The sequence below is a fragment of the Gigantopelta aegis genome, chromosome 3, assembly GCF_016097555.1.
Source record: "Gigantopelta aegis isolate Gae_Host chromosome 3, Gae_host_genome, whole genome shotgun sequence".
Taxonomy (NCBI): domain Eukaryota; kingdom Metazoa; phylum Mollusca; class Gastropoda; order Neomphalida; family Peltospiridae; genus Gigantopelta; species Gigantopelta aegis.
The window spans coordinates 60,333,972-60,354,973 of record NC_054701.1 but is presented as its reverse complement, the minus strand read 5'-3'; the positions used below and the strand labels follow the sequence as shown (position 1 = coordinate 60,354,973).

General features: G+C 38.1%; 1 protein-coding gene across 1 annotated transcript in view; it reads left to right on the top strand.

Moving 5' to 3' along the window:
- The window catches only part of LOC121368355 (T-box-containing protein TBX6L-like), a 30,314-nt gene extending 9,610 nt beyond the window's left edge, over positions 1-20,704 (top strand). Inside the window, exons 4-8 of the mRNA XM_041493049.1 lie at positions 7,660-7,927; positions 13,425-13,571; positions 15,492-15,559; positions 16,088-16,149; positions 18,894-20,704. Of these exons, the coding sequence (XP_041348983.1) occupies positions 7,660-7,927; positions 13,425-13,571; positions 15,492-15,559; positions 16,088-16,149; positions 18,894-19,540 (1,192 nt within the window). The 3' untranslated portion in view covers positions 19,541-20,704. The remainder of the gene's footprint in view (positions 1-7,659; positions 7,928-13,424; positions 13,572-15,491; positions 15,560-16,087; positions 16,150-18,893) is intronic.
- Positions 20,705-21,002: the final 298 nt, after the last annotated feature.

The following is a 21,002-nucleotide window of genomic DNA, read 5'->3' as shown; positions in this document are numbered from 1 at the left end:
TCTAGGCGGGGGTTTCGGGTCGTGTTCTCTTGGGGGGGGGGGGGGGAATTCAAAAAGAAAATTTGCTTTCTGCAGGGTGGTTTGACCCGGAACCACCCTCTCCCGCATACGCGCCTGATAACATTCTGTTGGCGGATAAAACATAATTAAGTTTCAAGCACCCACGAGGCATACTTTGGGGTTTTAAAATCAGACATCGTCGCTGTTCTCTTGTTATAAACAAATGTCGAATTCTCCGTTTTAATTTCAAAATGACCATCCCGTTAGGACTGAAAAAAATTAATAGACAAACGAACTTTTTGCTGTCGCTGAATTACATGCACAACAAACCAAACTGTGCGGAAACCCATGCGGGCCATACATGTTTTAAAAGGTATTTTTAATAAACTAAACTATAAAATACCAGTAATCACGGGACAAAATAAACTGTCATTGATGTTTTTAAATTAGAATGCATAAGGCGTGAAGAACGTTCGGAACAGATGCCTGTAATGTCTTCGTGTAATCATCGCAGTTTTGTGTTGTCTGTTTTCGGAAATCATTGTATTAATAAGCAAGATAGGTTTACTGCGCACCTGTGACATTTCGGTTATTGCTTGCAAAATCCGGTTCTGCAGTTTAACGGCTGGTGGCTGGGTCACGTGTCAGACATCTCATCACCAATCATTCCCTCCCGCGAGCTAATTTGGCGCGTGCCTGCGCGCGCTTGCAGATAGGATCACGGGAGGAAATTATTCATAAAAACGCATTTCGAAAACAAACCTGTTTGCACTTTCGCAGTTTGATGTCATTTTCATGCGATTTTATTTACATATGTTTCACAGGAACAAAGGATTATGTATTCTAATCTGTAATTATTATTTACGTTTATTCGGAGTTTGTGGTTAATGACATAATTAAATCAAGATTTAAAGCATAACAATTAGATGATTTTATATTATATATAACAGGGTCGCGCTTAGTGGGAGGGGGCAGGGATGCACATTTTTTACCATTTTAGGAACAATGTTAATAATAATGATAAAATTGTCAAGTGATATTATTTAAAAAACACAAAAACGAGTTTCTCAACATTCAATTTGTATATTTTCAAGTATAACTATTTCATCAATATAAAATATTATGAAATAACAAACGAACTCTTTCTTCGGAAAATTAAAACACGAACTAAGTGGAATCCCCATCCTGCGGTTCGGCTTTTTCCGTGAGTAGCCGAATGGGTCAATTCTTACATTCTTCCACACATTAATACAAGCCATTTTAAACAATATTGACTGATTCAATATTAACTAATAACGTAAACAGTTATTTTGAAATATAGAAAATAGCTGAAACGATCAGTTTTGTGTTTGTTCATATTAACACTAATTGTTGCAACATATTAGCAACAACCAAATAAAATGATTGTAATGTTATTAGTAACGACTAAATATGGTATTAAATTCTAACAAAACCCGTAGTATGGTCAGTGTAATGTTTGAGTCAAGGTTTAATAACACGTCAAATTATTTTAAAGAGGCTGTTCTGAGATTGCAGTCAGTAACATGTTTTCAGTTAACAGCATTTTTAGTAACTAAAAGTACATATTAAATATATTTTCCTGTTTAAAATGTCAGTGTCTGGGTATACAATATGTTTTTTGATATTCTAATGTTTATAGTAGCTCAAATTGTATTAAATTTTTACCTCGAAATAATTTCGCACATACCGAAACAATTATATTAAGAAGTAAAATCAAATCTAACTATTAGAAACATTAGAACGACAAGAAACACATTAAATTTGTCTTCGAATGTTGCTTAATTTTTAATGAGGGGAATATCATGTGTATACCATTCGACATTCAGAAACTGATATTCAAACAATAAACTGTATTCAAAATGTGATGTTCGTTGTGTGTGTGTGTGTGTGTGTGTGTATATATATATATATACATATATATATATATATATATATATATATATATATATATATATACATATATATATATATATATATATATACACATCTATATCTATATATATACATATACATATACACATACACATACACATACACATACACATACACATACACACATATACATATATATATATATATATACACATACATATACATATATATATACATGTATATATATATATATATATACACATACATATACATATATATATATACATGTATATATATAGAGAGAGATATATAGATATATGGTACAATGGTTGAAACCCATAATAGTCCCTTTAACAATATTCTCAAGGTCAGATCAGGTCAGGTCAGGTCAGGTCAGGTCAGGTCAGGTCATAGGTTTTAACGTGTACATTCAGAGCAAGCTGTTGTAGTAGTGCACGTCTATTATGGGCGCAGATGTCGACTTACGCCGACTCCTCCGTCCAAGACAGGAAAGGGGCATGGGTGGGTGGGAGATGGAACCGCCCGCGCTTGGCAAGAGCGCACAAGCAGCCCGACTAGGGTCAGTAGCGCGCATATTCTCAAGTGATATATTTCTTTTTTATAGTTAACTAATTACTGCTTACCTTTTACTGAGGAGTGTATCATGTGTACATCATTCGACATTCAGGGACTGATACTCTAAACAATAAGCTGTATTCAAGATGTAACTTTATTATTTCGCAATATTTAACAATATTCTCAAATGATATATTATTTCATTTTCATAGTTAATTGATTGTTGATTAACTTTTAATAAGGAATATATTATTGTTAACTATAAAATACATGAGTTGAAATCAGCTGAAATTTCCACCGGATATTCGGTCCAGCAAGCTACAAATTATGCCGGCTCGAAACTATGTATGAATATAAACGTAAAATAAATGCCGGTCCGACCGGCCATTGATAATATTAACCGGTAAAAACCGGTCGGGACGATAATATTTCGATTCTTGTAATATTATGTATTTTTAAAAAAATTAAAAAATTATTTTCTTTCAATATTTAATCGCTTTGTCTATTTTAACACGAACTACTGTCGGTGCGGTACCTGCTAGTGCTACCTGTTGACGTAGCTGCGTTTTGTAGCACACCTGGCCGTCACACCTTCACCTCGGCACCATTTCTAATTGATTGCTTTAATGACGTGGCCGGCTGTTGCAATGGATCTCGTGTCATGCGGAGCTTTCATACAACTCACTCGCCAGTGGTTAGGCAAACAGATAACGTACATTATTTTCATACTGTTTAATGTCAACAGTGTATGATGACTTTGTTAGGATCCGGCTTGATAACAAAGAGATTCTAAAAATGATTTTCAACGCACGTGTCACAGGCAGCGAAAGCCAAAGTTGTCACTTGCGAATATCGGATATACGGAGAAATAAATTATCGGTGCATTTTTATGATTTTATTGTAAGTGTCCGTGTCTTATCGATTCATAAAACAAAACCAAAATAAAGTTATTCACATTAGTTCCGATTGCATCGATATAGCTTTTTGATAAGTTACGGCCGTATCCTCCACAAATTGGCGGGAGGACAGGTGACCCCCTCAAAGAATGTCATTATTATTATGACTCCAGAAAGTAGCACGACAAAAGTTAAAGTTTATTTTGTTTAACGAAACCACTAGAGCATATTGATTTGTTAATCATCGGCTACTGGAAGTGAAATATTTGGTAATTTGTATATATAGTCTTAGAGAGGAAACCCGCTACATTTTACCATTAGTAGCGAGGGATATTTTATATGCACCATCCCACAGACAGGATAGCATAGCACAACAATGTCATGGTTTAATTTTATCGTATTTTTCATTGCATACATTTGGTGTGACATACGTTCATGTAATTTCATATGAAGTTCAAAACTTAAATTAGCTTACATCATAGTACGTAGACCTACTCATATATTCCCCATTATGCTTAGCCGTTCCCCATTTTTTCCATGATAGTAATATAAACTGATAAAAAAAAAAAAAAAAAAAAAAAAAAATGCCATTAGACACCATTTCTTAATTAAATTAATAATTATAAAAAATAATATATAGATATAAACATTTAAAGGAAACGGAATGGAAAGGTATTTAAATAAATTTTAACAATTATTGTTACACAATGAACACGTAATAAATGTATCGTAGATCTACAATATACTGTATAGGTATATTATTGTATTGGTTCTTGTTTTGGTGTTGTGTTGTTGTTTTGTTGTACTACAATCCACACTTGATCACAGGGAGAGGGATCGGAAGTTTTTGGGGTTTTTTAACTTCTAATTCACACAAAATAACATTTTATTAAAGCAAGCATTGTCTGTGGGATGGTGCATATAAAAGATCCCTTGCTGCTAATCGAAAAGAGTAGCCCATGAAGTGGCGACAGCGGGTTTCCTCTCTCAATATCTGTGTGGTCCTTAACCATATGTCTGATGCCATATAACCGTAAATAAAATGTCTTGAGTGCGTCGTTAAATAAAACATTTCTTTCTTTTTTCTTTTATTATTTCGACCGTCGGTGGGCCCATTGGGTTATTTCTCGTCCAAGCCAATGCACCACGACTGGTACATTATTGGCCGTGGTATGTGCTATCCTGTCTGTGGGACGGTGCATATAAAATATCCCATGCTACTAATGGAAAAAAGGTAGCGGGCTTCCTCTCTGAGACTATATGTCAAAATTACCAAGCGTTTGACATCCAATAGCCGATGATTAATAAACCAATGCGCTCTAGTGGTGTCGTTAAACAAAACAAACTTTTACTTTATTTCGAAATTGCATGTCCCGAATTCTCCTACAGATCTCGAACTCTTTGGGAGCTAGGCTCATTTGCCTTCGACAAACTGAAATTGACCCTTTTAGAATTTTGCGGACCCCCCACCCCCCTTATAAAATCCTGGATCCGCCCATGTCAATTTTATAGTATCGTCATTGTAGTCGTCGTCGTCAACGTGATCATTTGGTTAAAGGTAACAAAATGTGACTCTACTCTGGACGTTCTTCAAGTCGCTCGAACGCAGCCAAAAACAAACAGATTGCAGTTACTTAATTGAATGTTCGAATTCTAATTTTCAATATGAAGTATTTTCCCCCCGTTTATCCCCCAGGCCGTTAATTATGAAGTTGTCAGTCACCTCGGACCAATTTTCGTTTCGCATTACGCCTACTTTTTCACCGACAAAACACTTAGCTGACTATGTTTTTACAGGGATTGTAAAATCTGTCGCCTTTTCCGCCCGCCAGACGCGTGCCTACCCTCGCCGACGCGTTCGCAACTGAATACATTACAAAGTATTACAGGATTCTACCTTTTGACTTCTTTTAAAACGTGAAATAACAAGGTTTGTATAATGCTAATTTACCTCCCACCGTGATGTCATTGTCACGCCCACAACCTGATATGGACAGATGCTTTTGTTACGCGCGCTTGACGGTCACTGGGGTCTTGATGCTACCGTCTTGAAATCAGATATTGGAGTTTTATTGGGTGATTTTTGTGGTTCTTTTTCTTTTTTCCTTTTTGTTTCTTTTTCCCCCCGCTTTTTACGAGGTGGTCTTCTCGTATATAAGGATAAGGTGATATATGTATTTAAATTCACTGTAAAGAATCTCGTATGTGTGATAAATTACCCGCACAGTTTTAACTAAGTGTATACATAAGGGCGAAGAGCTATGGGGGAAAGGAGGGGGAAACTCCATCTTTGTTCAAATAATTGATGACGACAACGATGACGATGATGATGATGATGATAATTATATCATTGCTTATATTCAGGCCTACAAAATAGTGCTCCTCACCCCCACGCCACCCCACCCCCCACCCCGCGAAAAAAAAGAAGTAATAATAATAATAAATAAATAAATAATAATAATAATAATAAATAAAATAATAATATATTTTTTTATCAGGTAGTCTGCTTTTTTAAATATTTATTTATTATTATTATTTTATTTACTACATTTTTATTCTTTTCATACCAAAAAAAGAAGAAAAAACCCCTTAAGGTCGACTCCTTTTTTTTTAGGTAGAGTCGGGTTCCCGGAAACTCGCATTTAATTTTTTTATCTTTTTTCTTCTTTTCTTTTCTTTTTTACACTTGACCTAAACACACTATCCTGGAAACGGTTTCAGTTCAATAACAAGCACCATGAATAAGAGTAAATTGCGGTAGTTTCTGGTTTATTAATACTAACCAATGGGAGCCGCTGTTTTTTTTTCCCCTTACAAATTTGTCGACACACCTGTAACTAAGACGCGGAAGTCAGCTACATAATATAGTGTGACGCCGCCTATTAAAAATAGCGCTCCGTTTACACATTTTGGACGGTGCTTCTTGTTTAAAGTACGACCTAACAGATGTAGCGTACAAGTTCAAACCCAGTGTGACAGGTTTCGCGGAAACTTGTATAGATACAACAAAATCTGTTGCACCTAACATAGCACCCTTCTGACGTCACTGCGAGAGCGAAACGCCGATCATTAAGCATACAATACACACACGGAAATACTTTTCGCCAGCTGTACGCGGCGGTGGTGTTAAAACTGTCGTCAGATATCATCATTTGCTGTGTTCGTAGGTTCGGAATAAAGAAGCCTTGTATCAGCTTGATACCAGGATGTGAGCCACAAAGAGAAATTAACATCTACCTTAAGCCTTTAAATAAATATACAAATCGACTAATTGTTGATGCGTCTATAAGCGCCCATATTTCAGTTTTAAATAATTACTTGCATGTCAAGCAATGTTTAAAAAAATATATTCATTCTGGCTTAAACTTGTATATAATAATCAGATATAGATAACTATAAATAAGTATACCTGTATGTATACTGTATTATATTTTTAAATTAATAGTCCCTACTAAACAGTCTCCCCAGAGTCTTATGATACTGCTGAGGTAGGGGAGTCTTAAAACCATTACTTTACAGGAGTTCCGAAAAACAAGAAAGTACGTGTACTTTAAAGTTTAATACATCAATTTGAATTCTGAATATATATTTTAGAGCTGCAATATCGGCTGCTCAACTGTAAAACACTTAGTTTCGGCAATTACAACATTAATCTCGCCTTTCCATAATATTCAAGTCCTTCAACCTATTTCATTGCGGATGGCTTAATACCCGGACTAAATGTAAACTTTTGGTGTATATTAGCTAATATTAGCGCTTAAAAAAAAAGTTTCATTACCTTGAAGTGTGTTTTAAAATGGCGTCAAAGAATGCTCTTTTATTTTTAGCAACTTTTAAACACTTCAGTTGTAAGAATGGGGAGTACAGACCATGCACAACTGTTAAAATAAATCGAAGTATTTAATAATAATGAGATATTTAATCACACGGTTTTTAGCATACGCGAAAACAACCTAATTGCATGGTGTCTTTGGTGCACCGCTAATGGAAAATGTACCAGGTTTCTTATATGAAAAACTACGTGTACCAAATGTTTCTCATCCAATAGACGATGATCGTTGTTTTTAATACTTTGCAATAAAAACAATAGTGGAATAGTGCCCCGCATCTGAGTGTTAAAATGGAGAATACTAAATTTGTATATGACATATTATTATTAGCGGCTATAGTCAAAGGATGTTGGAGATTGGTGTGTAAAAGTAACAACATTTATGCTAATATTCTATTCTAAATGGTTAACTACGTACAACTAAATGCGTAATAAATTCATATCTTTTTTTTCTTTTTCTTTTAGACGAATGTTTCCAACCATCAAATGCAGCATGGATGGTCTTGACCCCCATGCCAAGTACATACTGCTAGTGGACATAGTGCCGGTTGACGATTGTCGCTACAAGTACCACAATTCGGAATGGGTTGTCACCGGAAAAGCCGAACCGCACATGCCCGGTCGTTTGTACATCCACCCTGACTCTCCAGCTTCCGGTGCCCACTGGATGAAACAGCCGACGACGTTTCACAAGTTAAAGCTGACTAACAACAACCTGGATCAAAACGGACATGTGAGTTTATCAAAAACTTCATTCTTATTCTCTTTCTGGGGTGGGACGAAGCCCAGTGGTAAAGCGCTCACTTGACGCGCTGTCGGTCTAGGATCGATCTCCGTCGGTGCTCCCGTTGGGCTATTTCTCGTTCCAGCCAGTGCATCACGTCACTGGTATATCAAAGACCGTGGTATGTGTTGTCCTGTCTGTGGGATGGTGCATATAAAAGATCCCTTGCTACTAATGGAAACATGTAGCGGACTTCCTCTCTAATACTATATGTTATAATTACCAAATGTTTGATATCCAATAGCCGATTATTAATAAATCAATGTGCTCTAGTAGTGTCGTTGAACAAAACAATTTATTTTGTTTCTTTCTTTTTTTCTCTCCATCCATCTATCAAGCCATCCATCAAGCCATTTATTCATTTATTCATCGAACCATCCATCTACTCACATATTCATTCATTCATTCATTCATTCATTCATCCAAACACTCACCCATTCATCCATCCATTTATTTCTTTATTTCTGTATTCAATCATTCATGCAGTCGTTGTATTTATTTATTTAGTGAATTCCCAAGCGAAAGCGTTATTAAATGATTCTGATGTTTATTGTGAGCCATATGAATATGTAGCCTAACTGATTATTACCACAATATATGATCACAGACTGTTGACTGAAATGGCAAAGACTTGAAAATACTACAAGATTAAAGTCATTATGATAGCCATGTTCGCATTTGGTAAAATTGAATAAACGATACCAATATTTAAAAGAAGAATAGACAAAAGTCGCCCTTGTGTATCGCAAAAGCATGGGGTTTTTTTTTTACCTGTCTTGCATGAAATTGTATTTGACGCATAAGCAGTTACTGGTTGGACAAAACTTTCTGGGATATCGCTAAATATTTCTTTGCGTTTAAAACATGTGCTGGTACTAAGAGGCTCGCATACCAGAGGGGGGTGAGTGGATGTCGCCCCTCCTTCCCCACCCCCCCCCCCCCACACACACACACATACATACACACTCCACCTTGGTCCAACCTAATTTTACCCTGGTCCAAGCGATTTTTTAAAGGGTTTATTTCAATGTGTTTTCCGGATGAACATAACCCGACTCGCCCCCCTAAAAAATTGTTTTCCCCGGTATTCACACACACACACACACACACACACACACACACACACACACAGTGGCGTAGCGCGGGCGAGGCCACCGCGTTGCCCCGGGCGCAAAATTCTGGACTGGTGGAACGGACTCGAGGAGTGCTAACGATCCACTGGTTGGGGACGCAATACTTGCCTTGCCCCGGGCGCTGGCAACCCACGCTACGCCACTGCACACACACACACACACACACACACACACACACACACACACACACACACACACACACACACACACACACACACACACACACACACACACACACACACACACTGCACTATTTCTTGCATATGCGTCTGCATACACACATATAAATATATGTTTAATTATAGTATTCAAGTGTCCTCATCTCCGAGGACACCTCCCCTATGCAGAGTGGTGCGTCCTCGTGTCGGTGTGTGAAAAATCACGTTCAATTCTGTGGAACGCGGCGCTGCGCTAATCGGCTCCTTTCGTGACGGGATTCCCTCGGCCGGCCGACGGCGAAGCGCTTAGTCAAGATTTTGCACGAATACCAAATTCTCGCCGCTTAACTTGGACGGAGCGACGCATAAATGAGTGATGTAGTCTTCCTGCCGTAATGAAAATATGTAGAATTCGTAAGCGCCTCGCTCCTTTGGGTCCCGCGAAAACGTTATTAAAATTCACAATGATCGCGTGAACGAAAACGGCATTGCCAAAAAAAATCTCGGAGAATTCATCATTGTCATTTTAGATCGCGTGTTACTTAACTTAGTTTTTCTTCCTTTTCTTCTTGTTATCTATATATATATATACATGTATATAATATTCAGTTTTAGGAATTGGTTGGACGTTTAATTTTTGCGTTTACCGTAGTTTGACACCCAATAGCTGATGTATTTTTCGTGATAGAGTCGTTAAACATTCATTCATTCATTAAATCATTTGGAAGTTTCTTCATCGATCACCGGTTATGACAGTTTACACCAACCGATCAATTTTCGATTATACAACCGGGTATAATTATATGAACCAAAGAAGGATTTGAATTATTAGGACCATGCATCTTTCACCAGGATAGACCCTTACAAATCGCTAATTTTACCTCTAATACCTATCCAATGTCTGTTTTCTTTATGTGCACATCAAAATAAAAACAAACCTCGGTATATTTTTAACATCTATGTATTTGTATCATCAATTATCACACCACTGTGTTTTAATTTAAATCGTGAATTCTTTTTATTGATATTGATCATAACTTCATTTTGGCATTTATTTTAATTTGACACCCAATAGCCGATGTATACTAGTGGAAAATACAAATAACACACACACACACACACACACACACACACACACACACACACAAAAACGATGATAAAATTAGAAAAAAGGTTTTGAGTGTCAAGTCAGGGGAGGGGGCACAGGACCCACCCTCTTCAATTCCTACGGGCTTACCCCTGATGCCACTGACGACGCGTAAATCGGCAGGCATCAATAATGAGCGAGAGAGCCCTCAAACGACAGCGAGTATATAATCAGAGTTACGTCCCTCGACGAACATCTTAATACTTTCAACAAATCCAAATTGATAGAGCGATGTTCCTTTTGTGTGCATTAATTCATTATTCAAATAGTTTTGGCCCCATGATCTGTGTCCCAGCGCGTGCCGTGCGCGTGCAGTTTTGTTTTTCCTGAAGAAATCGAACACGTGCTACTCAAGATGGCGCATGGACGAAAGAAACCGATCCCCCTGCTCCCGGGAATTGCCGACCCTCTTCTCGCGTTTGACAAATGCTATAACTTTTGAACGAAACGTCAACGTGAACAATTGCTTCTCATTCCAGAAGCTATTGGTTTCAATTAAACGAGGAACTGATGTTCCAGACCCGCTAATGAATTTCCAAACGCCGTGTAATGATGGCGCTGGAGGAAAAACGTCCCCTTCGGCTTTCGTATTAGGACAACAATGTTGGATAATTTCGTTACAGTAATTTGAATTGGTTGTGTGTGTGTGTGTGTGTGTGTGTCTGTGTGTTTGTGTGCGTGTGTGTGCGTGTGCATGTGTATGCGTGCGTGTGTTCATGCGTTGCAATAGAGTGCTAATTTTTGTAGCAATAATTTTTCATTTTACTTCCTAATATTCTGTTCAATGGCAGAAAACCCAGGGTAGTCACTTTAATGACCGCAAATAGTATGAGATATATTTACTAGTGTGTTATTTGTTCTAGTATCATTTATGGCATGAAAGTACAATAAACCCTAGTTGGTTTTCATGAATATCTCACCAATTTCTGTATTCGAGTATTTAAGAATTTGCATTTTATTTTTAAATTTATAATCGTTTTATTTGTGATTTATTCTACGAAAATATATAGCATTAGTTTCAATAAATATATATTTCAAAAATACTTTAATTTGAAATACTATTTTAGAAAGCAGTACCGTTAAATAAAACTGCATCTGTGTTTGTTCATATCAAAATAAATGATTTCGTAAATCCATTTAATAAAATTAAAATAGTGGAAATATTGCAGTTGTTTTCTTTAAGTGATGTCGAGATGACCATTTAGTTAACCCGTGTTTGTCGTCTCTGGGATTAGCCCCGGTGTCATCAAACCCAGTAAAGAGTAACTATAGGGATTTTAGCAGGAGAAGGGTCTAGGCCCCGTCCACGAAGCGATCTTAGCCCTAAGATCACCTTAAGTGCATATATTAGCTGTGCAGTTACTGTGATCTAAGGGAACGCTTCGTGGAACGGGGCCCTGGACTGTGGCAAGCGAAGTTTATAGGGGGTGGGGTGGTCCAGACATGCTCTCCCAGAAAATGTATTGGGGGGGGGGGGGGGGGGAGAAGAAAATTTGCTTGAGATGGGCGAGGTTGGGGGCAGTTCGACCCCCGAAACTCATCCCCTGTACACGCGCCCGAATACGATAAGTTTCAGTGCCCGTTTTAGCTTTTTGGTTGGGAAGTGCACGATCTCCACAATATTTCAAATATAAATGACACCACACTGGAAGTTTGACCGTGGATAATTTTGTTCAACCCTAGATCAAGTCTTGGACTACGATCATGTACTGTTGGTATAACAATATTTTTATTGACAAAATTTGATAACATCATTAATATAGGGAAAATTAGAAAGAATTTTTTTTTTTTTTTTTTCCCCCCAAGATATGATCTAAAATGAAAATAAAAAACAAACATAATTTTGTTTTGCTTTAAGATATGATCTATACAAACACGAACATACATGATAAGGGAAGTTACAGGTCGCATGCTCATCACCTCGGTGGAAAGATGGAAGTGATTTACACTATCACCTACAGTGTTTGTTCGTGTTGCCGGTGATGACACAACATTGCTGGTCTGGCGCCAATGGCGACGATTTCGACAACAGGAAGTGCTGGTTGCACACCACTGTTTATGTGGCGATGTACCCTGCAAGCGTCAGATTGGCACTGTCGCTGCAATCACTCCGCCACCCTTTGACACGGCGGCTTCTTTGAGTAGCCGAGTCGAGGGCTCGATGTGCCTTAACCACGCAATTTGTGCCGTTCTCGCTCAATCGAAACAGAAGAGCTATTGCTTAGGTGCGCGTTCGCGGTCCCCGAGGGAGGGGGCTAGGTGTAAATGAGTTGAGTCACAACATTGGCAACTTCCAGCGCCCTCCAGGGAGCAATGGCATATGCAAACACACAGCGGGAGTATTAAGTGCCGAGCCAGGCTTTAGTATATGCTCCATAATACATTTCGTTGTGTTGTTGTGGTTCTACTAAGAGTATCTTGAAGGACAAAATATTATTATTTATTTAGTGTTATTACCAGTCTTTTTTTTTCTAGATCTTTGCTAATTTTCCTAGGAAGGTCCGCGTTTTAAATAAATGAAGCATTTTACACAGCATACAAAAAATTGTATCAATAGTAGTGATGTAGTTAAAATTACTGTTAAAATATGATACAAAAAGTCGTACGACACACCCTCCCCTAATTTTCCCCCGAATTAAACAAAAATGCCCGAATCTGAAAAAAAAATCATTCAATCATATTAACATTACTACTAAACAGCTATAAAGGGTTATAAACAAATCACTGCGCATTTTTACATTGATTACAACTAGTTTTAAGGGTAGAATGATGGGAATACATGGTAAAAAGGTCTCGGGTTAGCACATTTTGCCCGAATATCTGTATCATTTTTGCCTGAATTTGAAGTTTTGCCCCCCCCCCCCCCTGTCTCTTACGCTTATGCTCGGGACCGTCAAATGCCATATTAAGGATTTTGATGCACACACACACACACACACACACCCCCCCCCCCCCCGATAAATACTGTGCTGCATTGTCGTTGAACAATCACTGTTTTTTCTATCCAGATCATCCTGAACTCGATGCACAAGTACCAGCCTCGTCTGCACGTCGTGCAGGCCAACGACATCTTCAGCATGAGGTGGAACACCTTCAACACATACGCCTTCGAGGAGACGACCTTCATCGCCGTCACCGCCTACCAGAACGAGCTGGTAGGTTCTGACCGTACTGTACACCTCCACAGGCTCTAGACTCGGTTGAAGTGGTCGTGGAGGATTTTTTTTATTATTTGCACTCATATAATTAAAGGGACGGTCCATTGTAACACGTTTGTGCCTAAGTAATATATCCTTTTTAATGACTAAAATTACATATTATCAAAGGTATTTTCATGTTTAGGATATCAGTGTCTGTACTATAAGCAAATTTTTTATAGTCGTCCTAATGTTTGTAGTAGACCAAACCATATGTTACCTCCCAATAATTTCGTATGTACAAAATATATATATATATTACGAAGTAAACTGAAAAATTCCTGCTGCAGACATCAGTACAAGACAACAAAGACATTAAATATATGGAAATTGGTATTGTAAACAAGAACTTGTATTTTATATGTAATTTTAGTTGCTTAAAAGGCTCAGACTGCAAACTCGCAGTTCCTTTAAGAAGCAGGTTTTATACTTCAATTGGAGTCTTTGCTCGATGGTCTGGGTGTATTTCAAGAATAAACGATAAGTTTATAATTCTGCCTAATAACAAGACATGTTGTGGATTATAATTAAAAAAACAACACATGAGTAGATATAAAAGATAAAGACAACAACATTAATATCTACACGCGTCGGAAGATGGCAGCTGTATATAAATTTGATTTTCAACTGGGGGATTTTTTTTTTTCAGAGTTGGTGATAGTATCCCTACCACCCCACCCCACCCCTCATCATCACCACCCTCATTAACAAGTTAATTATTTCTTCTTACTTAATCTCTTCTTGCTTTACTTCTTTTTCTTTATCATTGTCCTTATTTTTATTAGGCGCCTAAGCTTTTAAAACGATAAATTACATCAGATCGCACACGTGTACTGCATCAGTTCATGTCATCGTGCAGTTTTAAAAAGTCTTTCACATTTATTTACGTGCACTGACATTTATTTTAAAATGGCAGTCTCACAATGCACACAACCATTTCTTTCTCGCGTCCCCCGGGACCAGTCAAACCTCGTGACCGCGTGTCTACGTCTGCTTACAAACGACTGTTACGGAAGCGTTGAATATTTTGTACTGGTTTTACACCGCATTACGTCAAACCTGCCATGTCGTGGCTCCATAACAACTGGAAAGTTACATTATCCATCGCTTGTTGAGGTTATTTTTCTCACTTCAAAAGCGATAGATCAATAAATATTTAATTCTTCATCACACATACTCATTAGGACTACAAGACTGCCATTATACTGTAGACTGGTCGCTACCATTTCTGGCTCGATGCTTTGGAAGATTGAGAGACGAAACAAAATTAATAATACCGTGAAAGTAGTTCAGTGTCTGGTAATAAATAGATAAGTATTGATGTGGAATGTGTAGTATATTTTATTTACAGCATTGAGAGGTGCGTTCATAATTGTCAACAAATTTCTTTTTTTTTTTTTTTTTTTTTAAAGGTACCCATCAAACAAACTTGATTTATAATAACAAATATTTTGATCAACATATTTTTAAAGTGTATCCTTATATTACACACACACGCACGCACGCACACACAAACACTCCGGAAAACAGTTTATATTTTCGTCGAAATGTCGAGAATTGTTATTGGCCCCTGGGCATGAAATTAATGTATATATACAATATATAAAGTAGATAATTTAATGTAATTTTAAATGTTAATTTTATTTAACTTACATAAATAAGTTATAACCAATGCAATTAAATAGGTTCACTTACTACATATACTTTGTTTTGTGTCTAATAATATATTCAAACGGGATTTTTGTTCCCCCCGCCCCAACGTACAGTTGTTTTTTTAACTTTTCATAATTTTGAGATCTGGGGTGTTTTCTTCTGTTGTCTATGTATATTTTGCCAACTAAACATCATATTAATGATGTTTCTCTATTTATTTTTCAGATAACGCAACTAAAGATTGATAATAATCCATTTGCAAAAGGATTCCGAGATAATGGAATGGGTCGCAGGTAAGCAGTATTATTCTCTATACAACTATACATGTAACAAACTAACTATTCTAATTTCCATTTGTATTTAGGTATTAAATGCAAATAATGTATTCCAATGTCGTTATCATAAACTCACACAAGCTCCATTTATTACAATTTGTGTTTTGTGTGTATTCATTAGCAATATAGAATTGTCAATACTGAACATCGCAAAGCCATCAAATAATCTGTCGGGTAGAGTTGGGTAAAAAAAATCTACTTAAAAAAAAAAAAAAAATATATATATATATATATATATATATATATATATATATATATATATATATATATATATATATATTCCATACATTTTACCCCATGGGGGCTTTATAGCGATGCGCTTGTTAAAAGTATATTAATTATACCAATCTGCGTTTTCACAAATTGTTTCATTATAGGTTTGTGTTTTATTATTATTATTAATGTCAGTGGGTTTTCTATTATGTGTAAGTGATACACTAACAATCGACTTATTTTCTAATCCTCCAACACGTCCTCTTATTACAGAGACCATCGCCTCAGTCTCAAACGACCGAATAGTCTCGACACTTCCTCTGAGGATGACAAAGGTGAGACATGCGCACTAAAGTCCTGATTTTGTTTTTTGCTCTTCACTTTCCTGCAAATTCCACCGTTATTAGATTAAGCATCTGTGCAGCTCTCCGCTCGTCTCGGGCTCCCTGGCAAATCTTCTCTCAGCCTGTGTACGCTCACACCCGAGCAGAAAGCTGGTAGGATTGAATTCCCGCCTGCCCTGTGAAAATGGACGCTTTTAAACTCTCCGCGAATTTGAGTTTGTCACCTCGGAGCTGACGGGCTCTTCGGTTCTTTAATAGAGGGAATTTGCTTCGTCTTGATAAGATTAGCTTTCGCGTTGTGAAATATTAATGAGCGCGGCTGATTACACCACGGACCGGGCTCCAGTATCGTGTTAGGGCTTGGCACCTATCTCGCCGGTAATTCAATCATTCCGGGTCGTCATTTTGCCCAACACCTGTGCTTGTGTCCTTCTTACACGTGTCTGGTCTTCACTTTTAAATACTGCTTCTATATCATCATTCACCACCCAACTAACTGCTTACCAGCCCTGATTTCATTCGAACTTACTGGTGTGTGTGTGTGTGTGTGTGTGTGTGTGTGTGTGTGTGTGTGTGTGTGTGTGTGTGTGTGTGTGTGTGTGTGTGTGTGTTTTGGGGTTATTGTTTTTTAAAAACCCCAAAATAATACATGTGTGTATATATATATATATATATATATAAATTAAAGGACGTCCGTTTCATTTAAAGTTGACCTCTAATTTGATACACTCTGGGAATGACTGGTAAAACTGATAATTTATATGGACAAAGATTGTTTTCTTTGGGGTTTTCTTATGAATAGAAGCCAAATATTTTTGTTAGAAAAAAATTAAGAAGAAAAAACTCAAATCATTAACACACTTAAAAGTAATATTAAGGGAGGGATGTAGTGTTTGAAAAGGGATGGATATAGGCCAAGTTAATGTCTCCAGAAACATCAACCCTAGAATAAATAATTGTATTCATCCGTTAAACATTGGATTTTTGGAGCACTTCGACGTTTGTGGGCACTGATCAACCTCAGCACCATGCTCTGGAACCATGCCTAATACTTTTTGGTAGAATCCGGTCCGTGGTATATTTATACTAAGCCATGTCTACAAAATCAGTGTAAACCATGTTCTTCGTAAGGTAACAAAAACACGACCACATTTTTCATTTCAACTTCGTGCTTATATCCAATTAAGGTTCAAGCACTCTGTCCTGGGCACACACCTCAGCTATCTGGGCTGTCTGTCCAGGACAGTGGGTTAGTTGTTAGTTGGTTAGTGGTTAGTGAGAGAGAAGAGGGTTTAGTGGCCTTACACCCACCCATTGAACCCTTAAGAACTCGCTCTGGGTTGGAGCCGGTACAGGGCTGCGAACCCTGTACCTACCAGCCTGTAGTGAAAACACGACCACAATAACCATTTACTGCTCCTCCCCTTTTTAAAGTTTGTGTTTAGTCTCCAATTATATTGTTAGCCACGTGATCTGACGACAACAAAACCAAATTACTGCCAGTGTGGCGGCACGCGCCGACAACGTCATTAGCGGAAGCTGACTTGTCCCGCTTCGAAGGAATGGCACGTGTGTTACGCTACATTAGGTAACGTAATTACGGTTACGTCAGACAACGTAGTCGGTAATGGAACGCGTATCTATTCAAATTGTATCTCTCAAAGGACAAACAAAAATTCACCTTGGACGCTTATTTGAAGGAGAGATTTGAGTTTATCAACGTAGACATTGTTAGGCTTAAGTCGCATCATCTGTCGGTGCCTCGTCAAATTAGTTATAAATAAGCCTAAGTAACCGGCCCCCTGCAAAGATCTCTTTTTGTCAGCGACTGTACAGTAAAGAATGTACATGAAAACAAAGGTAATGCAGTACTTTTGATATGCTTGATGATGATTCGATAGATAGCGAATTGAATTTAATGGTTACGGAACGCCACTAGCGTTTCCGACAGGAGCCCGCCGCGACAGATGGCAGCGAACAGATGCCCGGATTGTCCCTCCCAGGACGATGGGACTGCATCATATGGTAGACAACGACCTTAGAATCAATTACGAGATGAGACCGGCGCTCGCAACTCGTAAAGAGAGAAGCCACTAGTAACAGTTTGTCTGTTAACCGCTGTGGGCTTGGCGTTGACAAAATAGTTGTATTATTCCGTAAACCTACAAAAAATAAATCTTGTATAGAATTAGGATCAATATTTTAAAATGGTTATTTACTTAAACACGAATTTTGTGCTTTTGTCCAATTAAGGTTCAAGCACACCTTCTGGGATTTTTGTCCAGGACACTGGGTTAAATTAGGCCTACTAGTAGTAATGCTTAATTAATGAGGGGAAATTTGGTGTAGTGGCCTTAAACGTCATCACCGAGGGAGCCGCTGTGTAGATGCGAACCCAATTCTCCTCTTCTTGTCTGCGCTTCTCTGGTTATGGCCGTAGTGCAAAATAGTGTTGGGCACTTGTCCGGGAGTGAACCAATATTACCCCCTTCCCTCAGGCCCCATTTCTGAAAACAGTGGAGGCGGCCGCATTCTCAAACACCCAGTCTTGTACACCCATGTGCAAATTACATGTATGTACCCATTCGATTATGCCTTTGAACTGGGAATAGGATTTGCCATGTTAATTTTGTCGAATTGTTCTTAAAATAAACATCTTTTTTTGTGTGTGCTGTCTGATAAGAATATACAATAATATTATGTTACTAAATGTATTTCTTTTGTCCCTTGCACAGGTGACATCATGGGCACACTGAAGAAGATGAAGACAGACTCGGAAGAGATGGGGATGAAGCTAAAGACGGAAACGCACGCCGTTATGCCGTCACATCCGGTTTCCAAAGACCCCGACACGGATTCCCTTTCCAACACTACCGACGATGTTGCAAGCGACACGCCGGATACGGAACTCCCGTCGTGCCAGATCCTGAAGGCCGCTTCCACCATCTCGCCGACGCTGGACAAAACGCGGGCCTCGCACAGCGCTGCATCGTCCCCATCCCCCAACCAGTGCCAGTTCGGCGTCTCAAAACAGTTCTCCCAGTGCATGGGCGGCGACCAGGTCTACTACCCGCACCACTCCAGTCGGATGGCCAACAGTTCGTTTCTGCCAGTCTCGTCGTCTGCCCTGCTACAACCGGGTTCAGCCAGTTTGAGCCAGATGCAACAGGCCTGTCGTCTGCCCGGCCAGGCGAGCGACTGCTCCTTGCGGCAGTCTGCGGCACTAGCCTCTTCCCACGGTTACGGTATCAGAACACCCCAAAACCAGCATCACCCGTCACTCTCTTCATGCACATACATGCAGTCTGCGCAACAGTACGCCGCGCATTTGGCCCCGAACATGCATATGATGAATATGAATTTCCCTGGACCGATGGCATGAAACTGTTTTGGAGAGCATTTCGATGTGACGTGGTTACGTAATCTAAAGTGCTGGCCCTGAAGCGCCAACGACAACCCTGCATTATTAAGTGCAACGACGTTCGTACACCTGAATTCAAGGGTTGTTGAGCGACAAAGGGTTAAAACATAAAATGACAGATTGTGCTATTCCAGTTAGGCAAGGCGGAACTTCAACATTAAATTATGAAGGATGCGTTCAGAATATTTGGAACAAGCTACAATTTACAGTCAAATAAACCAAATTATTTAAGCAAGATGCTAAATGATGGTGACTTTAATGTTCTAGTTATTAACCCCAGATATGACTTTTTTCTGCAAACGCGATTAATTTTATTTCTTATTCGGAAACATAGAAATGGTGCAAACAATATGAAATGAGACAGTGAAGATTTATCATTTGGTTTCAACTACAGGAGCCTAGCTTCCATATACGCAGGTACGCAGCTGCGTACCACCTGAGATTACATTTTTTGTACATTAAAAGATATGATGTAAATGCGGGTATGCTCTATGCCAATAGCGTTTTATTCCATCGCTGAAAAAGTCGGTGTACACCCTGAAAATCCGAAGCTAGGCCCCTGAACTACCAATAATTTTTTGTTTCCTTTTCCAATCTTCCACTATAGTGATATTATTTTTGTTTATTTTTATTTTATTTTTTTTGTGTTTTTTTTGTCAGCAACGTATCTGGTTTTATCATATAAGAAACATGATTAATATTACATATCGAGTCAATATCAAAACTATTTTTTCTGTTCGTGTTTGTGCTCTGGGGTAAATTATATATCCATGTGAAATACGGACTTATTGTACAGATGGATTCTTTGTATATGTGGTTTCATTGTTAATATTATAATTATTAGTATTATTATTTGTTTACGTTATCATTGGTTTTCGTTTTGATTAATGGTTTTGCTCAAAATGTGAAAAGGACACTGATCGATCGGTAACAAGTGCAATGAGCGATGTATATTATCAATTATATAGATGTATATATAATTCGATTCATTATTTATGTGTCAATAAGTCATCTGACTTGTTTGTAAATTATGATACATGTGAACTGAGATTAAATCCTTTTATGTTGAGATACATACGTCGTCATGTTTGTGTCATACATGTTTTATTAAACTGTTTAACTGAGGTTCTTTCGGTGTGGTTATTGAGGAGACTTTATTTACAAATATACCCACTGCATGATTTTTAGATATACCCACTGACGAAGTGTTTAAAATGAACGGGATCTAATTCAAGAGCGCTCGCCTGAGGTGCTTGCGTCGTAGGATCAAATCACCTCAGCGGACCATTATCTAATTGGGATTTTTCCCAGTCACAACCAGTGGCCCACAACTATTTTTAGTATGTGCTATCCTCTCTGTGGGAAAGTGCATATCAACGATCCCATACTGCTAATGGAAACAAATGTAGTGGGTTTTCTGAAA